General features: G+C 43.3%; 1 protein-coding gene across 1 annotated transcript in view; it reads right to left on the minus strand.

Annotated features, from left to right (window-relative positions):
• The window catches only part of VPS13B (vacuolar protein sorting 13 homolog B), a 1,405,890-nt gene that overhangs the window by 692,725 nt on the left and 690,524 nt on the right, over positions 1–22,641 (minus strand). The window contains exon 23 of the mRNA XM_075353076.1: positions 3,458–3,692. Coding sequence (XP_075209191.1) covers positions 3,458–3,692 — 235 coding nt within the window. The remainder of the gene's footprint in view (positions 1–3,457; positions 3,693–22,641) is intronic.

Genomic DNA, 22,641 nt, shown 5'->3' on the forward strand with positions numbered 1-22,641 from the left:
AATTCTCTTATTATATATAAATGTATAAACACTATACCATATATGTGTGTGTGTGTGTATAATATATATATATATATATATAAAGATAACTGCTGATGACAACATCCTGGGGAAATTTATTAAGTCTGCTATGTTGCTATGTCATACAGTAAGATGCACATACCGTTAAATACATTTGTCGCTTTTGGGCTCTTTGTTACAAACCGTTCCGAGTGGACATGGATTTGTGTTTTAATTTACAATTTCTGTGTAAATTACAGTGCATCTGTGGGTGATAGTAGGTCATACCGCATCTCCTAAACTCCAACCACAATTATTATTTTTGTCATAACAAAACAAATTGCAATTTTTGTGTAAAAGTGCCTGGAGCCAAAACCTGTTTTTTTTTTTCCTGTGGCATATAGCTCATAATCAATTTACTATATTGTCTTCCTTTCAGTTACTATATGAGTATATGTAGACTAGATTTATACATTTTTACAAATATGAAAGTGTACTGCAAAGAGTGACCAATCCAGAACACTGGCCCTCCTCACTGTTACTCTAAAGGGGCACTTTTTTCATGCAGATTTAGTATTGGTGGTCAGTGAAGACCTACACTAAATAGAAGGGAAAACATCAAATCACAGGCAATTGTATTGCTGTTTACACAGAAAATTGACTATGCTTTACGCAGGAGGAGCAAATTCTTCTTAAAGAGAACCAACCACAAGGATATTGCTATATGAAGTAACGACAGTGCCATACAGGCAGGAAGATGCTGAACCCATGCATACCTGTTGTATAAAGATTGGATGCTGGGTTGTTGAAATATCTTTAGTCAAAGTTGCAGAAAAGCACTGCACTTTGATTGACGGGTGCAATGGGGCGGGCCTTTGTGGGTCGTGTCCTCAGCATCTATTCCATCTCCGACGACGTCCTCCAGGCTTGCCCCCTTTTCTTTATTAGAATATCACGCCGCGCCACCATTGCTGTTGTTGGCTGCGCATGCGCATTGCCACAGTAAGGCTATGTGCGCACGTAGCGTTCTGTCCGTGCAGAAATTTCTGCAGCGATTTGAACAGCACACGTGCGCTTCAAATCGCTGCAGAAAGAGTCCGTAATGAAAAAAAAAGCCGATTTCATGCGCTCTGAGTGCAGCCCCTCCCATAGACAGAGCGGGGACTGCATCCAGAGCGTACGGAATAAGTGACATGTCACTTCTTAGAACGCGCGCTTCGGGCAGCAGCTGAAGCGCTGAGCTCTAATACGCCATGTGCGCACGTCTCCTGCATAATCTTCATAGATTATGCTGGGGACGCAGGACGGTGCAGATCGCAGCGTAACTGCATGCAAATACGCAAAGTGCGCTCATAGCCTAACTCTGCTTTCATTAAAATGGAGCCAGAGACCGCACATATGCTTACTGCTATCTCCGGCACCATTTTATTGAAAAAGACACTACGGTGAAGACTATGAGCGGCATCAGAGAGTGCGCAGATTTTTATTTTTTGTTTAATTTGTGCATGACCCCCGTTGTTCTCTCGCTCACTCACTCAGGCAACCTGACTTCTCCTGTTCCTTTCCAAATCTCTTCTCGTGCTCTTTCTCAGCTTCCTGCACTTTTTGGGTTAGTCCAACTGCACAGATCAGAGGGGAGCGCAGACTCAGTCGGCGAGTCCACAAAAAATGTAACGCAGTGGGAGCACTGTCCCTTAAAATCATAACGTGCTTAACTTTTCGTAGGGGTGACACCCCTACATAGCTGTAGCACTGACTACATACATCCTATACCACAGGACATTCTCATATACAAAGGGACATGAAGCGGTTAGTAAATTAGCAGTGACCACACATTTAGTTGAATACTTAGGTCAATCATATAAAAATGGAATATTCAGTTTTATATACTATTTTTTATAGTTAAATGGCAAAAACAATAAAATAATGAACAAAAAAAGATACATAAGCATTGTAATGCCTCTACAATACTAATGGGTTTGGAACAGTCTTTTTCCCATGGAACCTATCCAGCTATACTGGGTGGAGATGCCATGCTGTTATACAGCAGTATTAGCCTATTCCAGCACCATAATACATAGAAGATGCAGATCTGAATAGGAACAAGTTATTTTATGGCAAAGATGTAATACCACAAAGAAAATGATTCATTCCAGAAAATGTGTAACACCTGCCACACAATAACATTTCATGATCTATATTACATAATAAAAGATGAATAATTCTCACCATCTCTTCTTCTATTATTCTTTAACCCCCTAATGACTAAGTCTGAATGGACATTAAAGAGCGGACATTTTTTTAAATTTCATTTTGCCTCTCTACTTTGCTGCAGAGGCTGATTAGAATAGGAGGCGGAAGTGCAGTAGCTGGCCACGGCCACTATCAGAAAATGGAGCAGCTCCGGAACTGAGCATTTCCGGCTGCCTGTTCCCGCCAAAAGGACCGAGATTAGCTGATTCGTAGGGGTGTGGGATGTTGGACCTCGGCCAATCATATATTGATGACCTATCCTAAGGAAAAGTAGTGGACAACCCCTTTAAGAGATAACATCATGTGGACATGCAATGTGCAGGGGAAAAAACTGTATTATTTAGCGAGGTTTGCCTGTATAAATAAATTATAGTGAAACTTAATTTCATTTTTATATGGTTTATTTTTTACACTAAAGAAACTGTTCTTCAAATTGTCACAGTTGTTTGGATACCTGCTAAGTGAAAGTTGTTCTTATTTTTAGCATATTCCCCATGACTTGAAAAAAGTGCATTTTTTTCTTGTATTTCTTTCCACTGGAGCCCAGAATACCGTGGAGAACAGCCCATGCTTTTATCCACCACAAAGCGCTCATTAAGCATTATGTAGGCTGATAAAGAGAAGACAGAAGATTTTATAAACCACTTCTGTCTTCTAAGTCATGGTCTCCATTTGACATAAACCTCCACAGTCTGTACCTGCTTGTCAAAAAATGGTAGGCAAAAGTAATAAAGCAGATATGTCCATAGATTTCATTATACAAACTATTTATGTTAATAAACAAATCTGTTAAACCTGGTGAGAGTCCATATAGGTATGTGCTGTGTGATCCATTAATGTGATAATAATAATATTAGCTCCAACTGGACTAATCATGTGTCAAGATAATACAGTCAATCTGTCCTGGATTTTTAAAGTAAATACAGTAGCTTCATCAGGTCTTATAAATCTGTTTAATAGCTGGTATTATAATCTGATGACAGCTTTCCACTGAGGGGTTAAGACTTGAGCAAAATGTTAAATGGGTCTATTACAAATAAATGAGACATAATCCTTCAGTGTTCAAATGGAATAAGTAATTCAAAAATAGCATAACATACATGAAAAAAAAAAATCCGGCTTACCAAATAGTTATACAGTATAAGATGAGTTATTATATGAGAGAGGTAAAGATTACGTAAATAATAAGAAAAATCAGCTTTACCTTCTTCCACTATGGGTCTTGGCACAACAAATGGAATCTCTTGAATGGGTTCAATGTGTTTATGTCCAGCACTCATAATTTTAATATGAGGCAAGCAGATGACAAGAGTGCCTGGCATGGACATTTGCCCATGGTACCAACTTCTCACTGTTCCCGGAATGTCGTTTGACACAATGGTGCTTGGGGAAGGTAGACTGTCATTTGGGAAGAAAACACAGCAAGTCTCGATTTCCACCTAAAAGGAAAAAAAAAATTGATAATGTAAGAAAAAATATATACTCATACTAGAAACACAACAGATGGTACAAAATGACAGGAGACTTCCAGGCCACGGGGAAGCCACAGTATACTACAGTACGCAGACCCCCCTTCTCCCAGCTTGTTTTGAATGAAAAGCGATCAGCAATGACGTCACCAGGTTAGCCGCGACGACAGCTGGAGGCTCCCACAGCCCTCCACCTGTGACTGCAGGTAACTAGACCTCAGGTGACTTCAGTGACCTCACTTAAGGTGAGGTCACTGAGTTCATTGAGGTCCCCTGAGGTTAGAGTACCTGTGGTCAAATGTGAAGGGCCATGGGAACTTCCAGCTGTGGCTGTGACTAACCTAAGTGACATCACTGATGATCGTGTGGCTCACTCAGTCTCTGTCTGAAGTCCATAGCGGGCAGTCATGTTCTATGATCACACGCTGTGACTTTAGATCAACCAGAGCTGGAATCATCGTGAGACCTTGTGTGGATTACGCTAGTCCTGCAAGGGTGTTTTGGGGGTTAATAAAGTGGTGAAAGTTGGTGCTCTTATGTATTTTATTTAAAATAAAGGATTTTGTTGGTGTTTGTGTTTATTTACTCACAATACAAATTTACCTATTTGTATGTCTTTGGAGTGTGGGAGGAAAGCGGAGGAAACCCAGGACCCATGCGCCGCAAGACTGCAGTGCTAACCACTGAGCTTCTGTGCCACCCATAATTCATTTCTACACTTTAGACAGTTTTGTCTTCAATCCTTGCTATATCTTAGGGCGGCTTTGCACACTACGACATCGCAGGTGCGATGTCGGTGGGGTCAAATCGAAAGTGACGCACATCCGGCGTCACTTGCGATGTCGTAGTGTGTAAATCCTAGATGATACGATGAACGAGCGCAAAAGCGTCGTTATCGTATCATCGCTGCAGCCTCCGACATTTCCATAATGCCGGTGCAGCGACAGGTGCGATGTTGTTCCTCGCTCCTGCGGCAGCACACATCGCTGTGTATGAAGCCGCAGGAGCGAGGAACTTCACCTTACCCGCCGCCGGCTGCAATGAGAAGGACGGAGGTGGGCGGGATGTTTACATCCTGCTCATCTCCGCCCCTCCACTTCAATTGGCCGCCTGCCGTGTGACGTCACTGTGACGCCGCACGACCCGCCCCCTTAGGAAGGAGGCGGGTCGCCGGCCAGAGGGACGTCGCACGGCAGGTATGAGCGTGGGAAACTGCCGTAGCGATAATAATCGCTACGGCAGCTTTCACTAGATATTGCACGTGTGACGGGGGCGGGACTATCGCTGCAGCATCGGTAACACATTGTTACCGATGTCGCAGCGTGCAAAGCCCGCCTTATTGTATGCTCTTTATCAGTTTCACTTTTTGCAATTAGATCTTGTTTATATTGATTATTTATCGTATGTATTTTTATGCATACTTGTATAAATAACTGCACACATCTAATGGATACTAGGCAGACATCATTCTGAAGTGTTTTTTTCAGGGACTGCATATTGGAGCTGGCTTTATCATGACGCTGCTTTGTGGAGTGGTCGGTGTGTACATGCGAAACATGTCTAATTGATTTGGTCTAGACATTTGTTCTTCATATTTCAATAAAAATCACTTTATTTACATATTTCTAATCCTTATGCAATATGCTTTTTGTACTTTGGCCATTGTAACACATGTAACTATAGTATATTACAATTGTGGCCCTACATTCAGCTTTCTTTTAGTACTGTATGAAATTGTTGTGTTTTTTTAAAATCCAACAAATTTGAAGGTAGTGTATCATCAGAAAATGACCAATTGTTTAAATCATGGTTTCGAGTGTCTGCTATCTGAGAAGGTTGGTAAATGTCCCGGCCCAGAGATACTGTATTTTTTTCGAACTATAAGACGCACCGGACTATAAGACGCACCCTGGTTTTAGAGGAGGAAAAAAGGAAAATAAAATTTTAAGCAAAAAATGTGATCATGACACACTGTTATGGGGCGAGGATCTGCTGCTAACACTGTTATGGGGGTAATGTCCCCAAATTCTCTATTAAGGTACCCCATCCTAGTAATGATCCTCCTGCCTTGTATATGATCCTGCTCATATACCCCCATCCTGCTCATATACCAGCATCCTACTCATAATATACCCCCATCCTGGTATATGGCCTGTATCCTATGGCACAGAGAAAAAAATAAACGTTTATACTCCCCTTTCCTCACTCCCTCCAGCATCGATCATATTCCTCTCTGTCACAGAAGCAGCGCCGCTGACGCTGACCTGTGTGGAGCCGTCCCCCTGCAGCATCGTGATGTCTTCCTGTCTGTGCCGGTCAGCTGATCTGTGTGAATACTAGCGGCGCGCACAGCGATGACGTCATTTCTGTGCTCACCGCTCTCTACACAGATCAGCTGACCTACACAGATCAGCTGACCGGCACAGACAGGAAGACATCGCAAAGCTGTAGTGGAACGGTGACGGGTGAGTACACTGATTCACTGCCCCCCGCGCTGATAATGATGCGCGGGGAGCAGTGAATACAGCCGCATATGATCACTCCAGGCTGTTGTTGCCAAGGGTGATCATGCGGCCGGCTGTTTACTATGTGCGCGTCCCCGCCCATCATCCTGCCCACCTTTCAGCGCCGGCTTCAGCGCTGAGACTTGGGCGGGAGGATGGGTGTGCATATGAAATGAGCGGGCCCACATGGTCACGGCAGGTTGCTACAGCCTGCTCGTGCCCCCGATGACCCCCTCCACCGCAGCACCACATTCGGACAATAAGATGCACCCCCCACTTTCCCCCAACATTTGGGGGGAAAAAGTGCGTCTTATAGTCCGAAAAATACGGTAGATACACCCCAAAATTTTATATACTATTCTCAGAATCCATAGAACAACCGCCCTTCAAAAGGCTTTAACTCTATGGATGAAGGTGCCAGTTCCCTACACAATCTCTCATGAATCATATTTGCGTGATTTCCAAGCCAGGTAAGGATCCCTTTGTCTGCGGTAATTATGGACCAATATCCATAATAAATATTGATACCTTACATTGTCCAAAATAATCTTCTATGGTCTTCAACCTCTTTTTCATCTCCTAATATGAAGATCAAGTTGGGTTTGTCCCCAAAAGAGCAGACGGGAACAATACTATAAAAACTCTGTCTTTGATCTCATACGCTAAACACAAGAGATTACTTTTATGTTCCCTATCGGTGGACACTGAAAAGGCCTTCAATGGGGTCAAGTGAGACTTTATACCGTTGTCCCGGCAAAGGCAAGTCTCAGTCAGTGTCAATATTGTGCATAATGGCTCTCTATAGAACTACTGGAGCAAAGGTCTTTCACAGCCATTTCCCTTTTGTAATGGGACTATTGGGATATTTGGGATGGGACTAATGGGATATTTTATATACCGTACTTGTATGTTGGAATGTTTAGCAAGAGCCATTAGATAAAATATTTCTATTAGTAGCAAAAGTTGTAAATCTGGTATTTATCTACACTTCTAACCCAGAAATGTTTTCCCAATATCCTACTGTACTTTCCCATTTGGAGACCTCAGCAACTATAAAGTAAAAAACAAACCTAGATATCTGAGGTCCTTAATATTAATATTCTAAATCTAGAAGTGGCTCACCAAGAGGCACATTTCCTTATAAATGGGCATTTCAGACTATTACACATCTGGATACACGATTCTCAGCAAATCATGAAGACCTCTACTCCCTAAACTTTGTTCCTCTACATCAAAAAATGAAATCAGACTTGGCTAATTGGAATAAACTTCCCTTGTTGCAGTTTTGGAGAATATATTCACTAAAAATTAATAATCTCCAAAGGGCTTTATATCAGATGCAGGTCCTTCCATGTGCCCAGGCTTTTCTTCATACTGCTAAAATACATGTCCATCAATTTCATTTGGGCAGGCTCTAAGCGTAGAATATGTTATAAATATTAAACCAAAGGAGGGATAGGATTACTGCACATAATATAGTATTACAAGGTGTTCCTGCTAACATATAATCTTAAAGGGAACCGGTCACCGGGTGTCCATAATACTTACCTAATGGTCGGTGTGGAGTAGACTGGTCGGGTGGGCGTCTCCTTTCTCCGGGTCCCGCGCCTCCTCTTTCGGTCATCTTTTTACTCCTTCTGAAGCTAGTGTGGATGACGCATTCTACGTCATCTACACTAGCCGACATTGAGATCCTGCACAGGTGCACATTGAACGTAGAATGCGTCATCCACACTAGCTTCAGAAGGAGGACAAAGATGGCTGAAAGAGGAGTGGGACCCAGAGAAAGGTGACGTCCATCTGACCAGTCTGCTAAGCACCGACCGTTAGGGAAGTATTATAAACATCTGCTGACAGGTTCCCTTTAACTGGTTTCATCACCAAAAACAGATGCAATGGGTAAACCCTTGAAAAGGAAGCCTTAAAGGAAATCCAGACTGCCTACTCTGCATGACCACTTCACAGCAGCCTCCCATACCATCTTTTCTCCAAATTCCCTCACTGGTTCCCATGTTCTATGACTGTTTTAATAACCTGCCTTTCTTTGAAGTGATGGGATGGTCACACATTCTAGGTTTATCTGAAATAGAAACTCCCCAAGTCAGACATTTTATGCAGGGAGTTAGGGTGAAGCCCCTTGATGCTTTCCTGGGTGGACAGGCAAAGGCAACTGCGTGGCTGGATAAACAATTCTTGCTGCTGTGGTATTAGTAAACATGTATTTTTATTTAATTATGTGTTTCAATGCTGAACTGACATCTTTTTCAAGTTAAAAACCCCCCACAAAAAAACAGAATGGAGTGGTGCAATTTAAAACCCAATTTAAACAATTGTTCATTTTCTGATGACATATTTCCTATAAGTCCGTTTTTCATCTTTTGGCGAGATGAGCGAAACTGAAGTTCAGATTAGATGTTCGGTACGAACTCAGACTTTTCCAAGAAAAAAAAGTTTGGGTGCTTTACGTATGCTAACCACTCACGCGTGAGCATCGCACTGTGCTCGGGTACACTCGGTGCTTAGCCCAGTACGAGCTGCTTGCAGTGTTTGATCGGCTCATACAGGGGGTAACAACAGTATGACTGGATGTAGAGTACACCAATCAGAAAAAATAGAAAATTCTCACCCACCCTATACCTGAAGTGCTCTATTAATGCTGCCTGCATGTGGACAGAGACACGAACATCCCAATTAGTGACTTCAAATGAAGTTCTGGTCAAGTCTGGGTCCCAAACCCAACATTAAAAAAGTTCATCTGGACCAGCAGAATCTGAACTTCCATGCGTCCGCTCATCTCTAATCCTGTGGCTAGAAGTAAAGAAACTTTAGTGCTGTCCCCTTACACTTTCAATTATTGGATGACTGTAAAATTGATGAAGGTTCATATTTATCAGTTTCTGCCTGTTTCATTTAAGTTCATGTATCAACAAAAACCTTTTCCAGCCAAACATGGCCAGTGTATGTATATGTATGAATATATATATATACCAGTGTTACAGTATTTACTGTATTTTTCGGACTATAAGACGCACCGGACTATAAGACGCACCCTGGTATAGAGGAGGAAAATGGGAAAATAAAATTTGAAGCAAAAAATGTGGTCATGACACACTGTTATGGGGCAAGGATCTGCTGCTGACACTGTTATGGGGGTAATGTCCCCAAATTCTCTACTAAGGTACCCCATCCTGGTAATGATCCTCCTGCCTTGTATATGATCCTGCTATAAACCCCCATCCTGCTCCTATACCAGCATCCTGCTCATATTCCCCCATCCTGCTCATATACTCCCATCCTGTTCATATACCCCGATCCTATTGATATACCCCCATCCTATTGGTATACCCCCCATCCATCCTGCTCATATTCCCCCATCCATCCTGTTCATATACTCCCATCCTGTTCATATACCCCCATCCTGCCTGCTCATATACTCCCATCCTGTTCATATACTCCCATCCTGTTCACATACCCCCATCCTGCCTGCTCATATACTCCCATCCTGTTCATATACCCCCATCCTGTTCATATACCCCCATCCTGCCTGCTCATATACTCCCATCCTGTTCATATACCCCCATCCTGTTCATATACCCCCATCCTATTCATATACCCCCATCCTGTTCATATACCCCCATCCTGTTCATATACCCCCCATCTTGTTCATATACTCCCCATCCTGTTCACATACCCCCCATCCTGTTCATATACCCCCATCCTGCCTGCTCATATACTCCCATCCTGCTATATGCCCCCATCGTGCTCATATACCATCCTGATATATGGCCTGTATCCTATAGCACAGAGAAAAAAATAAACGTTTATACTCACCTGTTCCTCACTCCCTGCAGCACCGATCATCTTCCTCTCTGCGCCACTGACCTATGTTTGTGGAGCCGTTCCCCTGCTGCATCGCGATGTCTTCCTGTCTGTGCCGATCAGCTCAGCACAGATCAGCTGACCGGCACAGACAGGAAGACATCGCGTGCAGCAGGGGGACGGCTCCACTCTCGGGGACGGGTGAGTGTACTGATTCACTGCACCCCGCGCTGGTAATGACGCGCGGGGGGCAGTGAATACAGCCGCACATGATCACTCCAGGCTATAATTGCCAGGGGTGATCATGCGGCCGGCTCTTTGCTATACGCGCGTCCCCGCTCGTCCTCCCGCCCACCTGTCAGTGCCGGCTTCTGCGCTGAGAGATGGGCGGGAGGATGGGCGTGCATATGTAATGATCGGGCCCACGTGGTCACGGCAGGCGCTGCTGCTGCCTGCTCGTGCCCCCGATGACCCGCAGCACCCTCATTCCCAGCCACAGCCCTATAGTCAGACCATAAGACACACCCCCAACTTTCCCCCAACATTTGGGGAAAAAAAAGTGCGTCTTATGGTCCGAAAAATACGGTAGCTACTGTTAACATGGTAAAAACTTAATGTAAACCTAATTTCAACTTTATTACATTAACAATTTACTTTGCTCTTAAATAAACTGAACAAAAGCAAAGTAACAATGGAGCAGGTTACGGGTACATTGTTCATTATGTAATTTGTGTGGGGTTTTTTACTGACCAAAGGTATTTGCCCTTTCTGCGATGTTTTTATAGGGAAATTAATTTTTATATGTGTTGTATAATCTTGCTGTTAAATAAAATGAACCTGATTAAAACAAAACAATGGAGCAGGTTGTCAGATCAATACTTTGTGCTCAAACAGCAATTAGGTTTTACAAAACAGTTCTAAAAATCAAATAATAAATAAAAATAATGTAAGTATAAAGAACAAAGGATTTGGGTGAGTAAAGCCAGTGGATAAAGAATATCCCTATTGCCTGGTTTCACAAAAAAAAATCATTGGAATCAACTCAAATTTTGTGTATAAAAAGATGTTTTAATATGTTTTTATTTCATGTTCCTAACCATGAACAGTCGGACATGTCTGTTCTGCAAACCAGATCCAGAAGTAACAGCCATGTGCGCATAATAAAAAAATCTATCTACCTTTCCACAAGGTCTTCCAAGAAAATATGACTGCTCTTGAAAGTGTGTTGGCACATCAGGTGACAAAATCCTCTTTTGTTTGCAGTTCATTAGAGCTAGATCAGGCTGATCCCAGCTACTGCAATCTACACGCTAGTAAACCGGGCACTGCTGCTTGTGTGTGAGGTTCAGAATGGAGGACTATGAAGCCGGAGGATACATGCGATGGTTGAGTTATGTACAGACCTATCCTTCGCTAACTTGCCTCGAAATATCGCTAGATGTATACTGTGAGATGTTAAACATGTGTGTCTATGTATGTGAGTGTATGTATATATACATCGTACCTTAATTGGATGTCATACTGAGTCCATGAAAGAAAGAAACCTGACCGCAATCAGCTTCAGTGCCGGGGATACTTTATTGGAAGTTCATAGGTGCAGAGTAAAAGAGGCGAGAGGAGGCTTGGATGCGGGGTCCCTCACCTGAGGACGACGGCCGTTTCGCCTGCCAATCAGGCTTCCACGGGCCACGGTGGAGCAGGACTCTCCTCTACTGCATGTGTTAATTGGATGTCATCCATCTGCCATTTTCCACCCATAGACTTCAATGTTAAAAACAACAATATAAGTTTAGGGAACTTTTCTTTTTTCGCATGTGGCGAGATAGTATGACTCCCTATACACACACGCAGGGAGAGACCTGTCAATCCAAGGCAGCACAGAGAGAGAAGCAGCCATAGCCTCGTCTATCTGATTAGCCCTGGCGGCTTTTAAACTACGTTACACCGCAGTATTTTGGGCTCATGTCATCGAGAGTATAAATTGGACGTGTTCTGTCTGATTTTTGAACGGATAGTACATGGATAAGTACACTGACCCATGTTCAATACGGTTGGTCACATCAATGACTTTTCTCTAGATCTGATTCTCTTGAAGAAAAATATTCCAGAATGCGCTGCTTTGGTCCGATTTTACATACCAAAATAGTGCATGTAATTGGCTGGCATGTCTTGCATACCACCGACATACAGAAGAGTACAATGAGCTGCAATCAGAGCCAGTCATGTCTGCGATTTGTGGACGTGACTGGCCCGACTTTTTATACGCTCATCTGCCTTAAAGGAGTTGTCCACTACTTGGACAACCCCTTCTGAATCTAAGTGTTTGCCTGAATTTAAAATGAAAACACTTCTACGCACCTCAGGTAGCTGCGCCATTCCAGCAGTGTTGGCACTTGCTCTCCCGGGGCTCACGTGAAGTTGTTACATTTTGCTGGCTTCACTCTGCCTGCCTTTATATGAATTGAACATCAAGAATTCAAAGCTCTGGCTCCTCTCTCACCATCTGCTGATTACTTGTACACCTGGGCTTGTGCGACATAACCTCATGTAAGTCTTGGGACAGCAAGTGCCAATACTAGTGGAACGGCTCTGGCATAGGAGATATGAGTATTTTCATTTTAATGAGGGGCACACACTCAGATGCAGAAGCGGTTTTCACATACTCAGATGCAGAAGGGGTTGTCTTAGTAGTAGATAACCCCTTTCAACATATATGGCTGAAATCCTGCAACCAGTGTCTGATACATGCTGTCCGTGGATTTGCCTTTAATGAAATTCAAAAACTTATTGTTGGAAACTCAATTCAATCAATAGAAGCTAGATAAAATGTATAGAAACAAGTTCAGCTCACCACAACGTCCATTCCCATTCTTCATGGTGTCCTGGATCCAGCCCCACCATGGCTTTAAACAATCCATAATTCAAATCAAGTGTGAGGATCCAGCTCAATACATGTGAACTATTTTTATTCCAGATCAATTACAGAGCATCAAGCAGTGACCGCGCACCTACAGCGCAATCTACACGTTTCAAGTACATATGGCACTCAGTAATGACTTCATGACTAAAAAGTGCCATATGCACTTGAAACGTGTAGACTGCGCTGTATGTGCGCGGTCACTGCTTGATGCACTGTAATTGATCTGGAATAAAAACACTTTACATGTATTGAACTGGATCCTCACACTTTATTTGAATTCTATGTAAAATGTATGTGAGGATCTCACAGTCATTTAAATCCGCAAATCTTTCAATCCTTCCCGGATCCATTGGGCAGCAGAAAAAGAGCTTGTTGCGATTCTGCCTGATAGCGGCACGTGCAGTCGTCCCAAGGCACTGGCGATCGGCGAAGCAGCCCAGTATGACAGATTGGCTGATGGAATTCTCCCACATTTTTCATATGGAGGAACTCTCGTCAGAGCCGTCAGAGCTTACAGATTCACATAAAAAATTTGTAAGACTACGGCAACCTTGGATATTATTTAAAGAAACAGCAGATTTCTCTGATATGTTTCGGTAGCAGTACCCGGTCCTTTGTCTTTCACCGTAGCTGCCTTTACATCTTTATCTTTTTCTTTTCTCTTTTCTGATTTCAATCTTTTGATTCTTAGGCATTCAGCTGGAATGAACCATTATGCCTCGGTGAAACGGTTACAGTTGAAATAACAGTAGATGTTGTAGTAATGTTCAGTGATAATGCCACACATACAGTTGGAATAATACAGGGCAGAACTGAATTAATATGAATATTTAAGAGCATGATGTGTTATGTGGTGTTGCTACTATCGCCATACTTCTTTATACTCCTTTTTTTATCTTCTGTACTTCACAAAATTATTCTTAATAAACATTGATTATAAAATGTATGTGAGGATGTGCTTCTTAGAGAGTAATAAGGAAAAATCAAGGCACCGTACAAACTACCGTATATCTCTGCACTGATTCACGCCTATGCATGCATAGAAAGTAAATCCACTCATTTATTTTTCTGTTGTGCTATTTGAAATAATATTTTACTTTTTTAGCGATCTCTTACATGGCACAATATAGCATCACTGGGGGAAATCCATACACAGCAATGCAGCATCTGATGGTCTGATTTATTCTGGAGCCTTGAGAAAATAGAGACAGGGTAGCAAATGATGACGACTATTGGACACTAAAAGTATTGCATCTTGATGTCACAATTCTAATGAAAATGAGTAATTGGTTCTGAAAGCGGAATAACCTTTAATCTATGATAAAGCAGATTAGGAAGATGAAAAAAACCTAGATACACATAACACAAGCCCTTAAAAAAAAGTCTGAAATTGCTGCAGAAAGCTGTAAATCACTTTCTATGTGGGTCCTGTGCAGACAGGGTCATGAAAAATAATACTGAGCTGCCCTCACCTGGTGCCTAAAGGAGCAGCTCCTCCCGGCACAGGTAAATAACAGTACAGAACTTGTAGATTAATACAGAGCGGAGCTACTAGACAATTAATGGATACACACATTTTAACAAAACAGGTCTTTAATAGGTGAAATTTGCACACTGATTAGTTGCATCTTACAATCCATTGTGAACCAGATATAGACTCTCTGCAGTGTTGAATGTGGTTTCAAGTTACAATAATTCAAAGATCACTATATATTGAGAATGCTATAACCTTAAAGGAGAATATATTTTTAAGGAAATCTTTAGAATAAGAGATCATGTGCATGAACACAAGGAACAAAAAAATTGCTGAGCGATACATGATTTGTATCCCTCATTTTTACCAGTTTTCCCATGTTTAGGCTCTATTTCTAATTTGCAATTCACGCTCAGCTAGTGGGTGTATGATGACATTACACAGAGTGAAAAGAAATTCCTGCTTTTTAGTTTCCTCTAGTAGCACACAGACAGAAGTAGGAGCATGGACGAAAAGATACAGTGCGCAGTGTGAATCCGACTCTGGAGTGAGATAAATTACTCGCTAGCAGGGGTGTAGCAACCGAGGTCGCAGAGGTCGCGACTGCGACCGGGCCCAGCAGGTTAGGGACCTGGCGCCTACCCTGCAGTGAGGCAGCCAGCTCCGTTCAGTGAGAGAGGACTGCACTGTTCCTGTACTAGTCTTAGTACAAGTGGCCGGGCAGTGCTTGGCTCTGCCCCCTCCAACCTCTTCCTGCCTTTGACTTCTGGCTTGCTGGCCCTGCCGTGTCGCCTTCTACTGTGTGTGGAGTGTGGTAGTGCTGCCATCGTGAGCTGCAGGGAACCTAATGGTCAGTGCAGCCCCTTCCTCTCCCTCCCTCTTGTCATTAGAAGCAGTCGGAACTGAGAGCAGAGGAAGAGGGAGGAGGACATGGCAGCTGTAGTAGCAGAACTTGTGACAGGGACAGCTCAGTTCCCAGTCCTGCTCTGTGCTGTGTCTTTCATTTCCTGCGCAGACCAGAGACTTTACTGGTCATGGCTGCTAGCCTATGATGGGTAAGGGATGTTAAAGGGAACCTGTCATGAGAAATGTCCCCTAAAACCTAACAGATTCCCCCTCTGCAGCTCCTGGGCTGCATTCTATAAAGGTCCCTGTTATGATTGTGGCCACTTTCTGACCTAAAAAAAGTGTTTATAAAGTTGTACCTTTTTTGCTTCTGATTCTGTAAATACGTCCCGGGGGCGGGCTGCCTGATGGCCGTTAGTCTGCCCCCTGGTCCTGTATGCCGCCCCCCTCGCTGATTACAATAATGCTGGACGCCGCCCCCTGCTACATCCATCGCCGCGCATGCCCAGTGCCCATCTGTCGGGGATGAGCACTGTGCCTAGCGTCACCGCTGGTGACGTGCACGCAGGGTTAAGATTATGGGCGGTGCTGTGATGTTTATTCCTAAGCAACCGCCCATAATCGCGGGGCCGCGCTTGCCCCCTCGGCCTGCTTCGTTCTGCGCAAGCGCGCTGCTGCTGACCCCCACGTCACCTCCTTCCCATCTTGCCCCGAGGCAGGAAATAGATGGGAGGAGCGGTGACTACACCGATCAGGAGGAGACGCGGAGATCAGATTACCAGCAGCGCGCTTGCGCAGAACGAAGCAGGCCGATAAACATCACAGCACCGCCCATAATCTTAACCCTGCGTGCACGTCACCAGCGGTGACGCTAGGCACAGTGCTCATCCCCGACAGATGGGCACTGGGCATGCGCGGCGATGGATGTAGCAGGGGGCGGCGTCCAGCATTATTGTAATCAGCGAGGGGGGCGGCATACAGGACCAGGGGGCAGACTAACGGCCATCAGGCAGCCCGCCCCCGGGACGTATTTACAGAATCAGAAGCAAAAAAGGTACAACTTTATAAACACTTTTTTTAGGTCAGAAAGTGGCCACAATCATAACAGGGACCTTTATAGAATGCAGCCCAGGAGCTGCAGAGGGGGAATCTGTGAGGTTTTAGGGGACATTTCTCATGACAGGTTCCCTTTAAGGCCCCGCTGCTCCTGAAGACTGACTTCAGCATAGGTAAGTACATGTAATAGTATGTATGTGGGTAGCATATAGTGAATATCAGTATGTATGTGGGTAGTATATAGTGTATATCATTGTGTATGTGGGTAGTATACGGTGTGTATCAGTGTATATGTAGGTAGTATATAGAAGTTGGCATATAATGTATATAATAGTTTGTATTGTATATAAGTGTGTATACGGTGTACAGTAAATGTAATATTGTGCACAGTATACTATGCCTCTAATAGTGTATGTACAGTATACAGCGTGTGTTTCTCTGTAGAGGTATATGAGTGCATGTGGAAAAACTGTGCCAGAAGTGAACACCACACAGTGGTGAAGCAGGGGGAAGGTGAGTAAAATTATTACATTTTTATTTATTTTTTTTAAACATATTTTATTTGATGTCAGCAAGCACACCATCAACAAGAGAACATGTTGTTACATTCATAAAATGTCTCCGGATCGTACAATGCTTCTGTTACATCATTTTCTTTTTCATTGTCACAACAATTTCATCTCCATAGAATTATCTTAACAATAATTTACTTTAACTTAACAACCTAACCTATTTGTTCCCTTCAGTTGGTGCTTTGGATGCTCCCCATCTTCAGTGTCCCTAGTGTCCCTGCAATGTCTTCCACACAATACCAAGACGTGTGTTCAAATGCTTTAATTAACTGGGTGATTTCCGTCTGTGTGAAGCTTTGCTCAATTAATGTTCTCCACTTTTTAAAGAATCTTTTAGTGGACTTCTCCTTATGTTTCTCCGAATCCAGTTTGTCGTACATCATTAATGTTTTTAGGGTATCAACTATTTCTGTATTTCTCAGTGTCTGTCTTTTCAGCCAATTCTTAAGTAGGCATTTCTTGACTACAAGCAATACTATGTGTATTACACCTGGAATGTGAGCACTTGCTCTGTCAGTTTCCGTAGGGGCTTCTATACAGTGAAACAAACAGGCCTGAGGGGTGACGGGTATAACTACTTTCCAAATCCTCAATATGTACGCCACCGCTTCCTCCCATACCCCCCTCTCTCGTGGGCATTCCCATATGCAGTGAAACAGTTTTGCTTTATGGAGTCCACATTTAGGGCAATGGTCCAAAAAATGCACTGGTGAGCTGCTATGTGGTATATTAAAGGCGTATGTTGCGTTGTGTACTAGCTTAAATTGCATCTCCCTCCATTGTTCATTTATCATTACTTTCTTAACAGATTCCAACCCCCTTAGAATTTTATCTTAGATGTCCGGATCGCCCAGAGCCGTCTCCCAGGTTTTAAATATTTGCTCTTTCCAGGGGCCCTGTACTTGATCTCTCAATCGTTGGTATATGATTGAAAGGGATTCATGTTCCGCTCCCTGATCAATCAATACATCAAAACTCCCCTTCTTCTCAGCCTTCCCGACCTCTTTTACCACTGATGTGTAATGTGTTGTTATTTGTAAATATTGTAGGTAATGGTGATTTTCCATGTTAAATTTTTCCGATACCTCCGCCCAGCTCAGAACTCTCCCCTCCTCTGTTTTCAGTAAATCACCCAACCTCCGTATCCCCCTCTGCTTCCATCCTTGAAATAATTTGTTTTGAGACCCTTGAGTAAAATTTGGATCCTCCCACAACGGGGTAAATTTTGAAAGACAATAAGGGAGTCTATATAGTTTTCTCAGTGCTCTCCAGCCCCCCCGTGTCCTTTATTAAACAGCTCTGTTTCACGTACATTGGTATTTTATCTAGCTTCATATGTAATACCGCTACCAAGTTAAAAGAGCTTGTTAGCTCCCTCTCCAGCTGAACGTTAGAAAAGAAGGTTGTCCCATTGATCCAGTCTTTTATATGTCTGGCAAGTGCCGCTAAGTTGTACAATCTAATCATGGGCATTTGTACCCCTCCGTCTTTTTTCTGTAGACACAGCTTTGATTAGGATACTCTTGGTCTCTTTCCCTGCCATAAAAATTTTACAAACGCTTTTTGCAACTTGTTGATATCGGTGTGTTTCAACAGTAAGGGGATAGTTTGTAGAGGATAGAGCAAACGGGAGAAGCTGATCATCTTTATCAGATGTGCTCTGCCAATTACATTTTTTTAAAGTGCGCAGTGTGATGGACATCATATATACCAGGATGGGGACATATATACAAGGATGGGGGACAAAGATTCAAGTATGGGATGGGAAAGCTGGTTGAACAAGGCTCTTTCTCTCAGCACCCGGCTTTTCCATGCTCTGCTAAACATCTTTCCCTCAGCACCCAGCTTTTCCATGCTGTGATATCAAGGGAAAGCAGGGTGCTGAGGTAAAGATGTATAGCAGAGCATGGGAAAGCTGCAAGCTGAGGGAAAGATGTACAGCAGAGCATAGGGAAGTTGGGTGTTAAGGGAAAGATGTATAGCAAAGGATGGGAAAGCTGGGAGCCCATGACAAGATGGATATCAGAACATAAGAAAACTGGATGCTGATAGAGGTATTTCATAGCATGGGAAAGCTAGGTGTTGAGACAAAGAGACGAATGTCAGAGTAAGTATCCCGTACTCGAGTGTTGGTGTAATTATCCCATACCTCAAGTATCGGTGTAATTATCCCGTACCTCGAGTGTCGGTGTATGGGGGCCCAGGTCCAAAGTTTGCACCGGGGCCCATCGATCTCTACTTATGCCACTGCTTTCTAACGTACCTTCAGCAAAGATCTGTTTCTCTGCTTGTGTCAGAGCCTCTCCCTGCCTTTGATATTTCCTTCCACCTCCCCTCTCTATACACCTCTATATGCTCTGCCACCTGACATTTCACTGTACTGACTGTCAGTCTTCCAATAACCAAACCAGAATTATGCAGTTTACCTTTTTGTTACGTAAATGATGAGTGTTAGAGGCAGGGTGAGGAAGAAAAGAGGCTCATAAGATGAGAAAGAAGTAAAATTCTCAGATCAGAAATATTACACAAGTTTCCAATATATAAATTGCCTCTTCACTGAGGAAGAGAACAGAAACTCTAATGACACCTATAGGACAAGTCAGTATCAATCCTTTAATAGGGCCTTGCCACATTACTTAGGATAAGAAGCCAAACCAAAAACTTTATATATTAGGTAGTACTAACGATGATACAATGTTTGCTAATAGCACAGTTTCCATGTAAGCTACTATTTTTCTTTTTTGCTCTCATCAATGTTCAATAAATCCAAAAGGCCCAGAACGTCTATTCAACTTCAGTCTCAAAAATGGGTCTGGCTTAGCTATTGAAATGACCACACAGCCCACCACCTTCGCTCACCTCCACTCATGTGCCAACACTGAAACTCTCCTGTGTTAGAGTCAAACCAGAAAAGGAGCTGCTAATTTAGTATAAAAAAATAAGATAAAATAAAACTAACTAAACTAACCGGTATACTTTAAAGAATTTATCACAAGGAAGTATGAAAGATTATTCACCCACGATAAGATTATCAACAAAAAAATACAAAGATTGGAAAGTGTTGAGATTCTAATTCATCTAAGGGGTTATAAGATCTTTAATGAGGACCCGTCACCAATCTTCACATGCCTTGTTTAGTCAATACTTGTATTCTCATAAAACAAGAATTCCGGTCAATCTTTTGCCTTTCCTGTTATTCCTCCAGGAAATGTATGAAGAAATTAATAACTGCATGTTGCAATTCACCTTGTCAAAGGGGTGTGTGCGTAGATAGTATGATACGGTCCGCTCTGACTAGACAGTGCCAGATCGTGTAGGGACTCAATCCAACCGTTAACAAACCAGTGATCAGAGATTGTACGAGCAATAACAGGGGAATGGTACAATGCAGACCTCTTATAAAAGAAGCTGGATAATTGTTATTCCATGAGAGAATGCAAGCGTTCTCGTTAAAGAGTTTTTTTTGTTCCGCTCATTTCAGCAATGAGAGGTGAGTGGAGGAGGTGTCGCCAAATCTACTGATACCTTCCTAGACATGTGCGCGATTGGCTGGTATCTTGCACCTCTCTTTGTAATGAAAAAGACAGGTGCATGATACCTGATGATAGTGCACCTGTCTAAACAGGTATGCATAGACGTGGCGTATCTTGCCCCGCTCATCTCTCTCTGGGTAATTAAGCAAAACAGGAAACACTCTTTAAAAGGGTTGACCACTAATGATGGCCGAATAGTAACTATTCATGTTGGGAGTATTCGTAATGAATCACAAACTAATTTTTCGATATTTGTCACGAATAACTAACCTCATGCAAGTCAATATGTTAGATTTGTTATTTGTGACGAATACCGGAAAAGTACTTTGGGACTAGTTACAAATATTCCGAACACGAATAATTACTATTCACCTATTGACCACTACTCAGACAACCACTTCTTAATCAGCATCTTTGTCCCTGTTGAAATAGCAATGCTTATACTCCCCTCTGGTGTCATCACTTGCTCTCCCGAACTCACAAGCGGGTATTATGTGAGCCCTGCACCTGATCAACGCCGGCTTCCCTCTCTCCGCCTTCGGAAAATTGGACATCATTAGGAAGTCAGATTAGCAGCTGCCGTTGATACGCCCGATTGTGGGAGAGGGAAGTCGGCAGTGATTGGGCACAGGGCTCGTGTAACGTAACAACCGTTCGTAAACCCTGGGGGATCGAGTGCCTACATTGCTGGAACGGTACTGGTACCGGAGGTGAGAACAAGCGTTATTTTACCAGAAGCAAACATGGTGATTGATAAGGGGTTGTCTGAGTAGTGGACAATACCTTTAAGGAAAGGTCTTTAGAGTTGAGTGATGAGAACTTAGATTATCTACAGGCAGACAAAAATACAAGGACTCTTTGCAATACTTTCACATTGGCAACTTTAACACTCACATAGTTTTACTGGCTATCGTCTTTTGAATATTTGCACTAATGCATTATATAACTGGTTGCAAGATGTTTGGTTAAAGTCTGGTTCCCGGCTTGTAATTGTGGTTGAGATCCCCTATAAGATTGTAGCTTCCACTTCCTTCCACAACATGAACTTCAGAGCTAAGCTAGAAAACGAGTTTGTCAAGACATACAGTCTGGATGAATTGCCAGGTTCTAAAATGTTTATATAAATACGAGTAAAGAAAGCATGCCTATAATTTAACAAATAGCACTATCTTTGCACTTACATTCGGTACATGATTTTGGGGCCAGTTATTTTATTTCAGTTTCTGTTAACACTAGAAATGAGCGAACCCGAGGTTTGGTGTTCGTCTTTGTACCAAACACAGATTTTACAAAAAAAAACAGATTTCAGGTTTGGAGTTAGAGTGCTTTCTGTATGAACACCATTCGCGAGAGCATGGCTGTGCTTGGGTACGCTCAGTGCAAGCAAGTGCAAGTGTCTTTTTGGTGGGGGGTGTGAGGTAGCGTGGTCGGCTGAGCAGCAGAAGACACGGGATCCAGGCACCAAGGTTCACAGCACACGGTTTATTATCCAAAGAACAAGTCCACAATAGTACATATGTGCCTTTCCGGCAGAGAACTCAGGGAGATGTGATCACTCCCTCACACCCGGCACACCTGCCCTCGTTCCTGTTTCCTTTTAACCCTTCCTGAAGCCTGTAGGGAAACAGCATTAACCCTGGAGTGGAGTTACTTTCTATCATGGAGTGAGCACAACCGGGGCGAGAAATACCGGCCGTCATAGATAACCCCGGTCACAGTCTCACATACCCCCCCTCAGTTCAAGCGTGCGGGGTTGAACTCCCGCCATCAAACACGGGCCGCGGGACAAGGCATCGGCGTTGCCCTGCAACCCACCGGCCCTATGTTCAACTGTAAACCGGAAGTTCTGCAGAGAAAGGAACCACCGGGTAACCCGGGCATTCCGTTCCTTGGCGGACCTCATCCAGACCAGTGGAGAGTGATCCGTCACCAAGCGAAACTGCCGTCCCAGCAGGTAATAGCGTAGGGACTCCAAGGCCCACTTGATCGCCAGGCACTCCTTCTCCACTACGCTATAATTCCGCTCGGGAGGGGTGAGCTTCCTACTTAAGAAGGTGACGGGGTGTTCCTCCCCCTGAACCACCTGAGACAGCACTGCCCCCAGGCCGACCTCTGAGGCGTCAGTCTGTACTATGAACTCCTTCCGGAAATCAGGGTTTACAAGAACGGGCTGTCCGCACAGGACCCCCTTCAGG

Source organism: Anomaloglossus baeobatrachus, chromosome 6 (assembly GCF_048569485.1).
Source record: "Anomaloglossus baeobatrachus isolate aAnoBae1 chromosome 6, aAnoBae1.hap1, whole genome shotgun sequence".
Taxonomy (NCBI): Eukaryota; Metazoa; Chordata; class Amphibia; order Anura; family Aromobatidae; genus Anomaloglossus; species Anomaloglossus baeobatrachus.